The sequence below is a fragment of the Pleurodeles waltl genome, chromosome 11 (genome assembly GCF_031143425.1).
Source record: "Pleurodeles waltl isolate 20211129_DDA chromosome 11, aPleWal1.hap1.20221129, whole genome shotgun sequence".
NCBI classification, from domain to species: Eukaryota; Metazoa; Chordata; class Amphibia; order Caudata; family Salamandridae; genus Pleurodeles; species Pleurodeles waltl.
Window position 1 is genome coordinate 477,074,307 of NC_090450.1, and position 18,009 is coordinate 477,092,315.

An 18,009-nucleotide genomic window follows, 5' to 3' on the forward strand; every position below is an offset into this window, starting at 1 on the left:
GATTGGAGGGACTCAAGGTTCTAGATCGTTTATTTTTGAGGACAGGTTCCCTACGCTTCCTTTTCCCTTTGGTATTAGATTCAGTTAAAGTAAGGGAACCTTCTATAGGGGGACACTGGGCCAATGAAGTTGGTGCGGCACAAATGGCAGGTGCAATTGGAGTATCATCTTGGATCTCTTGAAAAATTTTGGACGGAGAAGGGGAATGGATAATCGGGGCAGACTGGAGCTCTAGTCGCGGGTGGGGCTGTGAGACTGGGCTATCATGGGCTGAGCTAATGGATGCAGAAGGAGGGACAGCAAGACGACGTTGCACTAGTTCTATTTCTCTTTCAAGTTCCCCAACGGCCTTTTGTAAAAAGCCGTCCAGGGTTTGGTTAGAGTGCAATTTCCCGTCCAACCCCCCCCCGCGTCGTCGACCCATTTTGCTAAGAACCAGGGGTCTTGGATTTAGTGGGAGAATCAAGTAAAATCACAGCGGGGCGAGCAAAGGCAGGTTAATATTGGAAATTGACCACTAACTAGGTAGAGGCCTAGAGCTTTGGGGGAAAGCTACCCCACCACAGTGTAAATAGGCTTGAGTTTGTCCTTCGGGCAGTCAAATAGAAAGTGGTTATCTGGGACCACAGTTTAAAGTAAATGTCAGGGGGGTGGCCCTGCCCTGCCTCTTCCTGGCAATGACGGGCAAGGACGGGCCCGCCCTTGGCCCGGGCGCGTCCCGCGGAGCGGGAGCGCTTACGTGTATTTAAAGGGCTCCTGCCCTGTTCGAATGCAGCACACAGCTGCTGCCCACCTCCTCCTCTGCCTCGTCGAAGTTCCAGCGCGTCCCGCGGAGTGGGAGCGCTTACGTGTATTTAAAGGGCTCCTGCCCTGTTCGAATGCAGCACACAGCTGCTGCCCACCTCCTCCTCCGCCTCGTCGAAGTTCCAGCGCGTTGGGGAGTAGCCTCTTCCCTATTACTGGGGCATTATTTTGGGCATTTTCTGTCTCCCCAGGGGGCGGATTGGCTCTATTTTTAGTTCTAATCTGCCCCCTAAGGGGTATGAGGCAGAAAACCACTAGACATCAGGGATTACTTTTTCATTTTTACATTTGTAGGGGGTGGACGCTGCTCAGCATGGACATGGCCATGCCCCCTCTAAAAAGGGAAACAGTCTATTTGCCCCTTCAGGGATTGGGGGGCAGAAAGCCCACTATACACCAGGCATCACTTTTTTTTTTTATTTGTAGGGGTGGGGGCTGACCTGTATGGGCATGGTCATACCCCCACCCCCTCCAAAAAAGGAAAACAGTCTTTCTGCCACCCTGGGGGTGCAGATGGCGATAATTACCCCATCTGCATCTGCCCCAGGGGTGGAGGGGAAGCCCACTAGACACTTTTTTTTGCATCGGTGGGGCATCCCCAGGGAGGTTTCTGCCTCCTTTCCTGTTGCAGCACTAGGTGCAGCATTTTGATCGGCACCAGTGGAGCAATGCTGGGTAGTAAGAATTTTGTGGACTCCTGCAGACTCCAGAAGTTTCCATCACAAAAATTTAAAGAAAATATGTGATATCAGGCATAGTTTGAGGTTTGCAGGGCATTGTGGGTAAACCTCATAGGATCCAGGCAAGTCACGCCTTCCTGGATTTCCCTAGGTATCTAGTTTTTAAAAATGTACAGGTTTGCTAGGTTTCCCTACGTGCCTGCTGAGGAGCCCAAAAACTACAGCTATCCACTTTGCAAAAAAAGTGTCTGTTTTGCATAGAAAAATTTGATGTATCCATGTTGCGTTCTAGGCTGTTTCCTGTTGTAGGAACTCGGCCTACACATACAAGTGAGAGACCATTTTCACCAAAAGACTTAGGAGAATGCTGGGTGGAAGAAGGGTTGTGGCTCTGTGCAGATTCTAGAACTTTCCAGCACAGAAATGTGAGGAAAATGTGTTTTTTTGTCAAAGTTTGAGGTTTGCAAAGGATTATGGGAAAAACAACCTGGCGAGAACCACACAAGTCACCCCATTCTGTATTCCCCTAGGTGTCTAGTTTTAAAAAATATACTGGGTTTCCGTAGGTGCCAGCTGAAATAGGGCCCAAAAACCACAGCTACCTACTATGCAAAAAACGGGTCAGTTTTGCATATAAATATTTGATGTATCCATGTTGCGTTTTGGACCGTTTCCTGTTGCACGCCATTAGACCTGCCCACACAAGTGAGGTACATTTTCCATCAGAAGAATTAGGCGAGTGCTGGGTGGAAGGAGGTCTATGGCTCTGTGCAGATTCCAGAACTTTCCATCACAGAAATGTGAGGAAAATTTGTTTTTTTGGTCCAAGTTTGAGGTTTGCAAGGGATTCTGGGTAAACAGTATGGGGTGAGCCACACAAGTCACCCCACCCTGGAGTCCTCTAGGTGTCTAGTGTTCATAAATGTAAAAGTCTGCTAGGTTCCCCTATGTAGTGACTGAGGTAGGGTCCAAAAGCCACAGCTGCCCACTTTGCAAAAAACAGGTCAGTTTTCACGGAAAAATAAGATGTATCCGTTCCGTGTTTCGGGACGTTTCCTGTTGCGGGCACTAGGCCTACCCACACAAGTGAGGTACCATTTTTATTGGGAGAATTAGGGGAACACAGAATAGTAGAACAAATGTTATTACCAGTTGTATTTCTCGGTATTTGCACCTTCAAAACGTAAGACAATGTGTAAGAAAGAATTAATTTTAAGAAATACCCTTTAAGTCATATGCTAGTATTGGTACTCACAAATTCGGGGGAATGCAAATAACCCCTGCTTCTAAACTCCATATCTTGTGCCCATTCCGGAAATACATAGGTATTCTTGATAACTACTTTTCACAATTTATATTTTACCATATGAATTGCTCTATACCCGGTACACTATGAAAAACTATTGCAAGATGCAGCTTAGTTATTGGCTCTGGGTACCTCAAGTTCTTGAAAAACCCCAAAACCCTATATATCCCCGTAACCAGAAGGGTCTAGCAGATTCAATGGTGTATAGCTTTAGTGAATCCGCCATCGTGATGAGAGGTAACAAATGAAAACGTTGTCACAAATGCCATTTTTTTCCTATCAATTTTCAATAGTTCAACATTTGGGGCCAGATGTAGCAAAGGTTTTGAACGTCGCAAACAGCGAATTTCGCTGTTTGCGACGTGCAAAACCCACATCACGATGTCCAATTCCTGTTTTACGAGTCAGTAACCTGGTTACCGACTCACAAAACGGGACTGCGAGTTGCAAATAGGAAGGGGTGTTCCCCTTCCTATTTGCGAGTCGCAGCGCGATGCTGCATTGCTTTGTGACCACGAACGCGGTCGCAAAGCAATCGCAGTTACCACCAGTGTCACACTGGTGGTAACCCATTCGCAAAAGGGAAGGGGTCCCCATGGGACCCCTTCCCCTTTGAGAATGGCCTAGAAAACATTTTTTCTGCTCTGAAAAAAATGAAACTGAAACGTTTAATTTTTTCATTTTGTAATGCATCTTGTTTTCCTTTAAGGAAAACGGGCTGCATTACAAAAAAAAAACTGCTTTATTTAAAAGCAGTCACAGACATGGTGGTCTGCTGTCTCCAGCAGGCCACCATCCCGTGTGAGTGCTGTGAGTTGCAAAGGGGTCGCAAATTGCGACCCACCTCAATAATATTAATGAGGTGGGCCTTTGCGACCCCCTTGCGAGTTGCAGATGGTGTCAGGGACACCATCCTGCATCCTGAATTGCGACTCGCAAATTTGCGAGTCGCTCTGACTTGCAATTTACGAGTCGCAATTCAGGACATACCTACATTTGGCTGTGTGTTTGAAAAGGCCTATATTAAGCTAATTCAGAAGGAAATAATGTGATGCTTAGAAAATGCTGATGGCAGTGGAAGGTATTCTGTTCTTTCTTAAACATCCTGTGTGACGATCTAATGACCGAGAGGAATGTTCTTGTGTTGTAACTTTTATAACATTTTGTTTAGTTCCTGTCAGATAGTGTTCCACAGAAAACAATGGCTTCCAGTAGTTTTATGTAGTTTGAAACATTTTATTTCTGCAACCAAAAAATGGTGAAAGGAGCTGAAACAAAGATGAAAAAAGAACACAAGAATGCAACATGAAAAACGTGCTTTAGTTTTAATTTGTTCTTTCCTAACAACCCCATAGTTTGACCAATGGTAAAGTAACTAGTTATTTTCTGGGATCTTAATACAACAATGTTTAGGTGATGTCAGCTCTGACTAATTCTTTCTTACTCAAGCTCAGACTAAGAGAGATTTTGCTTTGCCTTTTGCTATGTTCAGAGGTGCTTTTATTTCTGCTATTGAAATAATGTGCTATGTGCCACTTACAGTTCAGATGCATTAAGGCCAAATATTAATGAACTGTTTCGCTATATGTCACTGTCCACTGAAGATGACCAAAAGATGCTCCACTGAAGAAGACTTCGCTGCCTGCTGAACCCATTAAGGAGAGGAATAACATAGTTTGCATTTGTCTTTCCTGCAGGTTTACATGTTTTTCTCTTCTAGAAACCCAACCACTATTTTTGCTAGCGCCATAGATAGATGTTTTTCAAATTCGTTTTTGTCTCCTTTTTCTTTTTGCAAGAAGTCCAACATGCTTAATCTAATTAGGGTAATAGTAAGAATGTCACAGTCTGAAGTTGGCTGTGCAAAATAACTGATTGTGAATAATACATCTGTGTTAACTAAATGTATTTAATCTCAACTGTGCATCTGATATTGATGTTATTATATATGGTGATTATTGGGTGCCTAATAATTCATATTCCATCCAAGCTGAGATTCTTTAGAAGGTTCGGTCAACCTGTGTTTTTCATGTATCTTTATAATTTGGTTTTGCACTTGGTTTACATGATCTTAGCATTGTTAATCTAAAGGGTAATAAACGTTTGAACTTTACTAAACTGGTCTGCTGATTCATGTCCAAATATGCCATAGTGTTTTTAAATATGTTACTGACTCTAATGTTGATTAATGATGGTATTGTTTGGTTCTGTTTATTGTTGACTTCGTTTTGTTCACAGCCAAACACTAACACCTATCTGAGTCCTAAGGTTCACTTGACCTCATGAGGGTAGATGATTGTTTACCCTTACGTTTATCAAAACAAATTTAAGGTAGGACGCGCCCACAACAGTAAACTTACTTGCCTATCTTTAAGAGCGCGTATGCGGAGCATGAAGAGGTAGCACATATTCTTAGAGATGACAGCATAACAACTGATTTTCATTTACCATTTACACCTAATCCTCCCTTCACCTGTCTATTAAGTCTGATAGTATAAGAACTTCCCATTCCCCATCACCCTCCCTCAAAAGACCCCTGATTAAATGGAAATGTACCGCTTGTTAGTTTATTCTTGTGCAAGATTCCTTGTTTTTTGCCGCAGGTGACTGGGAGCTCTGGAGATGAAAAGTTCACACCTGATGGCGAGCAGCACTTCCTTATTTTATCCCCTATCCTTGGCTTACTCCGTACTACAATACAAAAAAACATATTTGTGATCAGTGGACAGGTAGAAAAGCTCACACCATTTTTACACCATCTCAACCACAGACCAGATCAACTGACAAGCTAAAAACAAGCACATTGCAAGACGTCTGTTTGACTGCTTCAGAAATTACTCAAATTCCATTTGGTTCTTTAATGACAATATTCAGTTTAATAAAATTAAAAAGTTTTATCTGCTTCCGTTTAAATAAAACTGTTATAACAATGTAGATGAAAAAAAAAATAGAATTACACACAACAGTGGTTTCCAAGAAACATTCAGAGGGCCGATCCGTGTCAGGAATAAAGAATATCCCAGATAAGGCAAATTATTGTACAATGAATCTAAACAGAGCTGGTTTTCGTGTTAAGAGATTATCCTGAAACTCTGGCATCAATATGGACCTTCTGGACATATACCGGGCATCCATTATGTAATGCGACCTCTTACTACAATTTAGCACATTTAAAAAAACATTTTGGGCCATATGTACGAACACATTTTCCCATAGACACGGAATGGGTAAAACCCCTTGATACATCTGGCCCTTTATCTGGTATTTTCGTGCACTGTTAATTACAGATTTTTCACAACTAGCTTTTAGTTCTTCAGTCACAACCACTACTTAATTTGGGGAGGTGGTAGCAGGTGGTGGGCAGTGGCACTCCTTTATGTGTCCAAGACTTATTTTTGATCATTACATTTAAGACAGAAAGGAAGAAAAGGAGAAAGAAGGATGAAGAGAAAGATACAAAACAGTAACAAAGCAAGGAATCGTGGATAAAAAAATATGCAAGAGTTAGATAAAGAGATAGAAATCGCAGGCTGTCAGAAGAAGGGGGCATGAAGTGGAATCAAGACCAGTCAGCTTAGTATTCGCAGTTCTTGGCATTCAGCAACAACGGAGGCAGGCTCCTGAAAACAACTTTGCATTTATATTTAAACAAAATAAGAACACGTCAAGACCAAAAGATAAACTATATTCGCAGTTCTAACAGACTACTAATCATTTGTCGGATTAATTTGCTTTATCACTCTTATATGTCCAGGTGTGTAACAACTTATATCAGTGAGACCCAAAACAAGCATCACAGTGCCAAGGGTTCCATGCCATTCGTGACACCTTTATTCAGTCCTGACTCCTGCTTGCAGTCATGTTAAAGCCTATTCTCGTAATACAAGAAGTCCTAGAATGCAGAACACTCTTGGGTAAAACTTCAACACTGCAGAAGGTGGTGTCATATCAGACGTAGTGTTACTAACCAGTCAAGGAACTCTGAGTTCTGCTCCTTAAGAATTTCCGTTGAATAACTTATTACGGCTTTCACAAACCCTAATAATGGTCCAGAGTAACGGTTTTGATACTGTGTAGGAAAGTACCATCTTCCTTGGCATCTTAACCCCATTTTTACCTGTATGTCAGTATGTTTTTGCCTGTCTCACTGGGATCCTGCTGGTTTGGATCCCAGTGCTCATAGTTTATGGCCTAATGTGTGTGTCTGTATAGTGCTTGACTGTGTCACTGAGGCACTGCTAATCAGAACCTCAGTGCTTATGCTCTCTCTGCTTTTAAATCTGTCACTGTAGGCTAGTGACTTCATTTTTCAATTGGCACAATGGACTCCCCTTATAAGTCCCTAGTATATGGTACCTAGGTACCCAGGGCATTAGGGTTCCAGGAGATCCATATGGGCTGAAGCATTTATTTTGCCTCCCATAGGGAGCTCAGACAAACCCTTGCACAGGCCTGCCATTGCAGCCTGCATGAAATAACACACATGTTATTTCACAGCCATTTTCACTGCACTTAAGTAACTTATAAGTCACCTATATGTCTAACCTTCACTTGCTGAAGGTTAGGTGCAAAGTTACCAAGTGTGAGGGCACCCTTGCAATAGCAAAGGTACCCCCACATAGTTCAGGGCCATTTCCCGGGACTTTGTGAGTGCTGGGACGCCATTACATGCATGCACTATATATAGGTCAATACCTATATGTAGCTTCACAATGGTAACTCCGAAAATGGCCATGTAACATGTCTAAGATCATGGAATTGTCCCCCAATTCCAAATATGGTATTGGGGAGCCAATTCCATTCATGCTGGGTGCCCCACCATGGACCCCCAGTACTGCCAAACCAGCTCTCTGAGGCTTGTACTGCAGCTACAGCTGCTGCCACCTCACAGACAGGGTCTGGGCAGCCTAGCCCCATGAAGGCAGAACAAAGCATTTCCTCTGAGAGCAGGGTGTTACACCCTCTCCCTTTGGAAATAGGTGTTACAGGCTGGGGAGGGGTAGCCTCCCCCAGCCTCTGGAAATGCTTTGAAGGGCACAGATGGTGCCCTTCTTGCATAAGCCAGTCTACACCAGTTCAGGGACACCTTGTCTCCTGCTCTGGTGCGAAAATGGACAAAGCCAAGTGGAGTGACCACTCACCTGTCCTGGTGCCCAGAGCTCCGCAAATGTGTCCCAGACTTCAGCTGTCTTGCTTTGCACTTTGGAGGGCTCTGAGTGGCCAGTGCCAGCAGGTGACGTCAGAGACCCCTCCTGATAGGTCCATACCTGATAAGGTACCAATCCCCATCTCAGGGCTATTTAGGGTCTCTCCTATGGGTTCTCTTCAGATTCTGCTTGAAAGTTTCCTTCAGGAATCCTCTGCAACTACTTCATCATCATCTGACCTCAGATCAACCGCAGCCTACTCCAGGAACCGCTGTAACAGCAACACAGTATCCACAAGGGATACTTTTCCTCTGAAACTTCAGCTCCAGCCAGCAACTGCAACAGTTTCCATGGTGTGCACACTCTGAGGACTCCCTGTCTTCATCCTGCACCAGAAGGACTGAAGAAATTTCCAGTGGGATGACAGAGTCACTCCCCTGCTCCAGCAGGCACCTTCTAAGATGACAACCGGTACCCTTGGACTACTCTCACAGCGATGAGCGTGCTCCTAAGGACACAGAGGTTGGACCCCTTCGACATAGACAGGCCTGAGGTCCTGCTGATGCAATTTGGAGGAGGTAAGACCTTGCCTTCCCTGAGAGCGACTGTACCCCTGTGTAGTGCATCTTCTTCACCTCCTGAGGCCTCTGTGCACTACTTACAAAATTCCTTTGTGCACAGCCTGGCCCAGGTCCCCAGCACTCTATGCTGCGATGCTCAACTCGCTGAGTTGTTCTCCGGCAGCGTGGAACCTTCCTTTGTTGTGCTGCACCAACCACATTTTGCACCTTCTTTGTCCCCATGTCCTGGAACTCCTGTGGGTGCTGCCTGGCATCCTGAGGGCTCTCTAAAGTGCTGAGAGTCCCCCCTTCCTCCTCATACAGAGTTGAGGCCCCCAGGTCCCTCCTGTGTCCAGTAAGCGCCATTTTGATGCAAAACACACTTTTGTCATAACCAAGGCTTGTTGGCGACCTCCAACAGGAAATCACATCTACATCCTTCTTCACGTTGTAGGACATCCTTTACATCACGCAGGAACCCACTGGCATCTACCTAGGGTGCATTTCTGCAGTCTTCGACTAACCGTGGACTCTTCTTTCGCACCCTTTTCTGGGTTGGCAGGGGCTCCTGTCCTTCCTGGAACTTCTTTCGACCTTTGAACTTGGTCCCCTTCCTTTGCAGGTCTTCAGGTCCAGGAATCCAGCATTTGTAGTTTGCAGACTTGTTTGGTTACTGCATAATCCCAATCATGAGGTGTAGGGTGTCTTAAGGAAACTTGCAGTACTTTACTCCTGCTTTTCTGGGCTCTGGGGTGGGGCAATTTACTTATATTTACTGTATTCTTACTCTCCCAGCGATTCTGCACACACTACACTTGTCTAGGGGGGAATTTGTGATTCGCCTTCCACTTTCTTAGTATATGGTTTGTGTTGCCCGTAGACCTATTTTCTCCCATTGCATTCTATAATATTTCCTATTGTTTGCATTGCATTCTATGACTATTTACTTGTCTAATTTTGGTGTCTAGTGTATATATTGTGTATACACTTACCTCCAGAAGGATTATTGTCTCTAAGATATTTTTGGTATTGTGTCACCCAAATAAATACCTTTATTTTTGGTAACACTGAGTATTGTATTTACTTGTGTATAAGTACTGTGTAACCTAAGTGGTATCGCAGGAGCTTTGCATGTCTCCTAGTTCAGCCTAAGCTGCTCTGCTACAGCTAACTCTATCAGCCTAAGCTGCTAGAACGCTACTACATTTCATTAATAAGGGATAATTCGACCTGGTATAAGGTGCAATTACCCAAGGTACCCACTACAAACAGGCCAGCCTCCTACATACTGGCACTGCAGTGATCAGAATCTCAGCATGTGTGGCTTAAACATATTCCGATCTTAGTGTTGAGACTTTTCTAAACAAGGTAACATGCTTTTATCCTGTGTCCTCTCCATAGTCACTCATCAGCTGGCCTCGATCCTTCATTCCAACATTATTACAAAATTCAAAACACCTACCGTGTACATGACTACACGGGATGTTAACCACACGGGATGTTAAAGAGAATGGTTAAATTGGCACCATCAGTGACTTGCTAACACCTGTGCTTTGGTAACGCCTGACCAATAAGCAGGAAAACACGGATACAAAAGTAGTGTGCTTTTTTCAACCCCTTTTGACTATTTAGGGTAGTTCGCGATTATGCCCTCATAACTTTTTGTCCACATAAGCTACCCACGCCAAATTTGCAACCTTGTTTCCCAACATCCTAGGGATTCTAGATGTACCCAGAGTTTGTGGGTTCTCCTGAAGGAGACCAAGAAACTAGCCAAAATATGGCAATAAAAATCGTTTTTTTTTTAAAAAAAGGGCTGCAGAAGGCTTTTGTTTTTTCCCCTGAAAATGGCATCAACAAAGGGTTTGTGGTGCTAAAACCACCATCTTCCCAGCTTTCAGGAACAAGCAGACTTGAATCAGAAAACCACATTTTTGAACACACTTTTGGCATTTTACTGGGACATACCTTATTTTTACTATATTTTGTGCTTTTAGCCTCCTTCCAGTTAGTGACAGAAATGGGTGTGAAACCAATGCTGGATCCTGGAAAGCTAAACATGTCTGAAAGGACAGAATTCTGAATTCAGCAAGGGGTAATTTGTGTAGATCCTACAAGGTTTTCCTACAGAAAATAACAACTGAAATAAAAATAATATTGAAATTGAGGTGAAAATAACCCAGCCATTTTTGTCCACGTTTTACTCTGTAACGTTTTCCTGCTCTGTCCGATTTTTGAAAGCAATATACCATTACGTCTGCTGGACACTTCTGGTTTCGGGGATATATAGGGCTTGTAGGTTCATCAAGAACCCTAGGTAACCAGAGACAATAAATGAGCTGCACCTTGCAACAGGTTTTCATTCTATGCCAGGTCTACAGCAATTCATTTGCTGAAAAATAGCTATCAAGGAAACCTTTATATTTCCAAAATGAGCACAAGATAATGTGCTGAGAAGCAGTGGTTATCTGCACATCTCTGAATTCCAGGGGGCCCCATGTTAGCATGTGGATTACAGGGCATTTCTCAAATAGATGTCTTTTTTACTTACGGTCTTACATTTGGAAGGAAAAAATGGTGAGCAAGACAAGGGGTAATAACACTTGTTCTTCTGTGTTACCCCAAGTCTCCCAATAAAAATGGTACCTCACTTGTGTGGGTAGGCCTAGTGCCAGCGACATGAAACGCAACATGGACGCATCACATTTTTACATTGAGATCAGGCATGTTTTTTGCACAGTGCCTAGCTGTGGATTTCGGCCTGTAGCTCAGCCGGCACCTAGGGAAACCCACAAAACCTGTACATTTTTTTTAAACTATACACCTAGGGAATTCCAGGATGGGGTGACTTGTGGGGCTCTCACCAGGTTCTATTACACAGAATCCTTTGCAAACCTCAAAATCTGGCCAAAAAAACACTTTTTCCTCACATTTCGGTGACAGAAAGTTCTGGAATCTGAGATAATCCACAAATTTCCTTCCACCCAGCATTCCTCCAAGTGTCTTGATGAAAATGGTACCTCACTTGTGTGGGTAGGCCTAGTGCCCGCAACAGGAAATGTCCCAAAACACAACGTAGACACATCACATTTTCCCAAAGAAAACAGAGCTGTTTTTTGCAACGTGCCTTGCTGTTGATTTTGGCTTCTAGCTCAGCCGGCACCTAGTGAAACCTACCAATCCTGAGCATTTTTTAAATGTAGACGCCTATGGGAATCCAAGATGGGGTGACTTGTGGGACTCTCACCAGGTGCTGTTACCCAGAATCCTCTGCAAACCTCAAAATTTGGCAAAAAAACCCACTTTTTCCTCACATTTTGGTGACAGAAAGTTCTGGATCTAAGAGGAGCCACATGTTTCCTTCCACCCAGCATTCCCCCGAGTCTACCGATAAAAATGGTACCTCACTTGTGTGGGTAGACCTAGTGCCCGTGAAAGGAAATGCCCCAAAACACTATGGGGACACATAAAAATTATCAAATACAAAACTACCCGTTTTTGCGGGGGCAACGGCATTTTAGTCCTGGGCTCAGCAGCCATATATGGAAACCTACCAAACCCAAACATTTTTTTAAACTAGACACCTGAGGGAGTCCAGGGAGGTGTGACTTGTGTGGATCCCCCAGTGTTTTCTTACCCAGAATCCTCAGCAAACCTCAAATTTAGCTAAAGAAAACCAAAGTTTTCCCACATTTCTGTGTGGGATCACCGCACTGCGACAAATTTCCTACCACCCAACATTCCCCTCAGTCTTCCGATAAAAATGATACCTCACTTGTGTAGGTGGGCCAAGTGCCTGTGACAGAGATGAGCCAAACACATGTTGAAATTGAGGGGTAACCAAAGCGGGTCCAAAAGGGCAGTTTTGAAAAAAACATTTTTAGGCTGACAACTAATTCTTATCGGTATAGATGTGACAATGCTGGGTGGTAGGAATTTTGTGGATTCCTGCAAATTCTGGAAGGTTCCATCACAAAAATGTGTGAAAAATGTGTGATTTCAAGCAAAGTTGGAGGTTTGCATGGCATTGTGGGTAAGAAAATGGTGTGGGGTGCATGTGAAGGAACAGCACCATGGACTCACCCAGATGTTTAGTTTTCAGATGTATCTAGGTCTTGTGGATTTTTCTATATGGCAGCGTCTCAAAGTCCAAAAAGTGCAGCCCTCACCATTCCAAGTGGGACGGTTCTGAGAGTTAGACGAGCTCTCATGGCCCAAATGTAAAACCAAAACTCAAACTAATCAAATGTCCTCTTGCTTGCCATGGGATAAGATGTTTTAGTGTGCAGGGGAGAGCTGAAAGACTGTTACCCCCTTCAGATGGGGTGTGGGCATAACCATACCCATACTTGTTGGTAGCCAGCACCCCACTATTTCTTTTTCAAATTCCCTGGCATCTAGTAGGCTTTCTCCCCCCCCCCGGACAGTGGATCAGAGATAACTGCCCCATCTGCCAACTGGTGGGCAAAACAACATTTGCCCCATTTATTTCGGGTGGGGGTATGGCCATACCCCACCCTCTTTTTTTGAAAAAAAATCTTCCCTGGTCTCTGGTGGTCTTTCTGCCCCACTTCGGGCAGATGGGCGTTCCAAAAATAGGCCGATCTGCCCCCAAGCGGGGGGAGATATGGCGACCAGTAATGTGCCGCCATGGGAAGCGACCCTTGCCTAAGGGGTCACTCCCCTTGTGTGAATTTGCTGCAAAAAAAAATCCTTGGTGCCGATTGCTTTCTGCCCCCCTTGGGGGCAGATCAGCCTAATAAAAATAGGCTGATCTGCTCCAAAGGGGGGCAGAAATAGCCTAAAATAAATTTGCTCCCCAAGGGGAACGACCCTTGCATAAGGGGTCGCTCCCCTTGCGTGAAATTGACGCAGAATTATTTTTTTTTTGTTGTGTAGTGGTTTCTGCCCCTTCTTGGGCGCAGATTAGCCTAACAAAAATAGACTGATCTACCCCCAAGGGGGATAGAAATGGCCTAAAATAAAAATGTCTAAGAAAATAAAACAAAACAAAACCAAAAAAGCTCCCTGGTGCCTAGAGGTTTCTGACCCCTCTGAGGCAGATCGACCTAATTACAATAGGCCGATCTGCCCCCAAGGGGGGGCAGCAATGGGCTAAAACAATTCTGCCCCCCAGGAGAGCGACCCTTGCCTAAGGGGTCGCTCCCCACATATAGAAAAATAAAACAAAAACAAACAAAAAATAATCCCTGGTGTCTAGTGGTTTCTGGCCCTGCCCTCCGGGGGGCAGATCTTCCTAATTATAAAGGCCTGATCAGCCCCCGGGGGGGGGCAGAAATGTCCTTCAAATAATTTGCCTTCCTGGGGGGCGGCCCTTGCCCAAGGGGCCGCTTACCTTATAAGTACATTTAAAAAAAAAACAAATTCCCTGGTGTCTAGTGGGCATTTCTGCTGCCCGATCCCTTCACGGTCGGGCAGCAGAAATGCTGGGAAAGACAAAAAGGAAAAGAAAGGCCTTTTCTTTTCGTTGATGCCTCTCTCGCCCCCTCCATGTGATCGGAAGAGAAATGCTTTTGTTTTTCTCCTCCGATCTGCGCTGGAAGCTGAACTTTCAGTGGGGTGGGGGTAGCCTCTGATAAGGTTAGTGCGCAATCGCACGATGATATCATCAGACGCCACAGGAGGGTCAGGGGTAGCGGTGGGGGTGGAAGAGGATGCGATTCCCCTTCCATCCCTGCCCAGGGCAGGGAGGTGCCAGGTCCTCAGGGGGTGGGGCATTAGCGCCTTCCCCTAAGGCCCGTAGCAGGACGAGGTGGTTACGTCCCTGGCGCCTGAGCACCCTGGCAGCGGACGTAACCACCTCTTCCCGGGCACCTGAGGGGTTAAACACAGGACAAAACAAAACATTTCACCAACACCGCATGTTGTAATTCAAATTCTCTGTTCTGACTAGATGACGTGTGAAAAATAAGGAACGTTAAAACACGGGTTCCTTGTGGGCAAATACTACATTACATAACATAACGTGCACTTCCTCTCGGCCTTCTCAGCAGTTGAATCTCAGTGATGTACACGTGGTCAGAGACGGTTGCTCAGCACAGGTCTTGATCTTCTCATGGCTGGTCCTGTGGGTGCTCGGTGCAATCAAACTCAGTCTGTTTGGGTCCAGATTGGTGTAACCATAATCGGCTGGGCTAGAGCATATGGTGAGGCCTTGCCGGTGGCAAGGTGGACCATAGCTTCAGGACGCTGAGGTTTCAGATCACACATCAGCTTTAAGTCAAGCTGCCCCTGGGTGAAGGTACCTTGAGTTCAGGTCTTGGCTCAGTTTCACAATTTGGACACATTGGCACAGGTGTCATCACAGCTTCACAAATTTGTCTCAGTGACTCAAACCATGCCACAACTTCAAAGATCCATCTCAGTGAAACATGGTTTTGTCCAACTTCACTATTCCCATCAGGAATAGCACTTGAGGTCCTGAGGCATGCCAGCAGCAAGGTACACAGAACACTCTCCACCACACTGGGGTCATGTTGCACCTCACTCCTCCTGGACAGTCACTCCTCCTGCAGGACTGGCTGGCTACTTTCCTCTCTCAGCATACAGGCTGACTTCTAGGAATTTCAAGACAGGTACTCAGCTCTTGCTGCAAGGGGTAAGCACGGGTGATGTCGCCTTACCTCTGGGAAGATGGTTGCCAAGCAGAAATCAGCTCTGGTTGCACAGCAGTCCCCTGAGTCTTCTGCAGAGCATCCCCTTCCTTAGTGATAAAGAACTAGGAAATGGAACAAGTGAGTGAGTGAATCCCACTTTTATAAAGTCAAATAAGGTAGTCTCCAGCCTGAAGCATTCACAACAGTGGCACAGAGATGTGAACATTCTTTCCAACATTCCGCACTTTAAAAAGATACTATGCAAAACAAATGGTTTTAAGGTTCACCCAATGAGAATACACTTGTTTCAACACCATTTGTTATTGCACTTGTTTGGTACCTGTTGTCTGCATGTTCTCTAAAAGCAGCGCTGCCGTTCAGGGCTTCAGGGGGAAGAAGGGCGAGGGATCTCCTGTTGCTTGGCTTAGAGAGTCCAGTACACATATGATTAGTTTAGTACATTAAATTCTACCACTGCACTGAGTGGAAATTGTTAGAAGATTCTAATCATGAACTTAGAACCATTCATGCCCACCACCACTGCCCTGATGACAATACAATTAGAGAACAAAAAGAAAGTCAGTTGTCTTTTGCTTTGTATGAGTGACTAAAGTGTTACTATAGACAGACTAACATTATAGTCTTTTGCTTTTGTGCAGCACACACCCTAAACTGATGTCTTTCAAGACGCTCTCATTTGATGATGAAGAAAAAGGAGGTACTATGAAAAAAAGTAATTGCCGGGATGACACAATGTGGTCAAGTGAAAGCCAGGATTTATGCAACACTTCCTTGCTTCACGTTGTGCAATTCAGCCATTACATGGTTCTTTTTTTCCCTCTACTATTTTAGAGCAAAGCTTAATGCTTTGTGTTAAATTCTTTGATGCACTGAATCAGTGCACTGTGATAAATATACCTGGGCTATGCATCTTTCACAAACATTGGTGGTGCTATTGTTTGTGGAAGCTGATGCTTTGATGCAGAAGCTAAAATGAAAACAAGAACACCTTCCGTTGGGGAGCGCATTGAGAACATCTGCGCATCACAGCACAAATTATTTAATCATTATCAGTCAACTTTCAAGAGTTTCTTGAGGTGAAGATGCCCTCAAAGCCCCCCTCTTGCAGTGGTTAGGCTCACTTGCTAAGCTTTCTCACTACGTACAATATAATGCTCGGTCTGACATATTTTGCCAGGGACGTTTTTGGTCCCAGTCCAGCCCTGAATCAGTGCTCCAGTAAGGACAGCCAGTAGCAAATCTCAGCAACAGACCTAATCAAAGTTCTAAAAGACCATGCATCCTTTTTCCCCAGTTCCCTATCTAGGTCCCTTCCCTCCAGTTTCAGGCATGTCAGCAATACACTCCGATACTCTGGGAAAAAAATTGCACCTCCATCGTTTGCATAATGTCAGACATGAGGACTTCCAAAATGTATCTCATAGGACTCCATTTTACTCTGATTCACTCCTACATACATGCAGGTAGTATACAGGCTACATATCCAAACAGGCATCACTTAAACTTGAGATCAGGGTTAGCACACAAAAACAGAACTTTATACGAGTGGGCCAGTATGCCTCCGCTCTAGGTGGCACAGATAAAAATGTATAGTCACAACTATGGATTCACAAAAGATAGCAGGCTCCTACTACCACTATATGTACAAACACTTTGTCAGGGGCAGTAGTACACTATCAGTCCAAAGAGGTCATGCTTGGTGTGCCCTTCCACATCACAGGGCATGCCCAAGATGTCACCCAGGGCAAGAGACAGGCCTAGGACCCTACTAGCACACTAGATTAGTGTGAGGGTATGGACAAAATAAAAAAGATAGATACACGCAGCCGGCAGAGGACCACAACTGTACACCAAGCAAGGAACATTCCAATCCAAAGAATGGTTCACTAGTCAATGTTCAAAATACTGAACCCCACATGTGGTACACATCATAACTGGACGTACCACAAATTTATCTTTTATCAACAAGGTTGTCAGGATTTATCATATTACAAAAAAGTGTTTCTCTGACCCATGAATTTCTGACACACATAAGTGTACAATGCTAAAGAAAACCCATTGTATTTATAGGGAGAATCAGCATACTGATTTCTAGAGAGCTCTAATGTTGATTCAAAGGAATACATTAATTTAAACTGTGGTTGCTCCATGTGCTACATAAACTGTATTGTTTACTCGAAACCCTTCAAAATAGATATTTAGGGATAGAGCCTAGTTTGGGGGTAAAGTTGTGGTTCTTTCTTGATTCACTGGATAATTTTTGAACTAGATGTAAATCCAGAACCCCTTTGCAACAATCAGCAACTTATGGACCTAATGTAGACGATGGGTATGTAGAAGGCAATAAGCAGAGTAACAAATAAGTAGGTGGTTACCTTAATCTTAACTATTTAATGAATGTAGGTTGTAACCCTTTGTAGACAACATCTGTAGACACATCTGGCCTGTTGACTGGGACTAATTACACTACATCTATACATCTAGTAAATGTATGCCCATAAGTTTGCAAATTGGAAGACTTTTATAACCATTGCCTTCCTCCAAACACTAAGGCCCTCATTATGACTTTGGCGGTCTTTTTTCAAGACTGCCGAAGCCGATGCTGCCAGCAGACCACCAGTGTTGGCGGTCTGCTGACCACCATAGTACGAGACCTGAAAGTACTTCCGCCCATTTAGGGACAGAAATCTGATTCCGTCGGCCTAACGGACGGAGATGAAAAGGCGGTTCCACCACCAGTACCGCCACGCCGACAAGACTCCACCAGCTGTATTACAATACGTCATATAGCGTGGCGGAGTCCTGTCTGGTAGTTTGGTGCTGGTGCTGGAAAGCTCCTGGACCCATCCCCTCCCAGACGACTACCTCGCCGGA

At 44.5% G+C, this 18,009-nt stretch overlaps 1 protein-coding gene across 7 annotated transcripts in view; it reads right to left on the bottom strand.

Annotated features, from left to right (window-relative positions):
• Nucleotides 1-18,009, bottom strand: part of LOC138265795 (nuclear body protein SP140-like protein) — a 637,415-nt gene that overhangs the window by 345,888 nt on the left and 273,518 nt on the right. For all 7 annotated transcript variants that reach the window (XM_069213830.1, XM_069213831.1, XM_069213828.1 and 4 more), the window contains one exon: nucleotides 5,347-5,481. In XM_069213830.1, coding sequence (XP_069069931.1) covers nucleotides 5,347-5,481 — 135 coding nt within the window. The remainder of the gene's footprint in view (nucleotides 1-5,346; nucleotides 5,482-18,009) is intronic.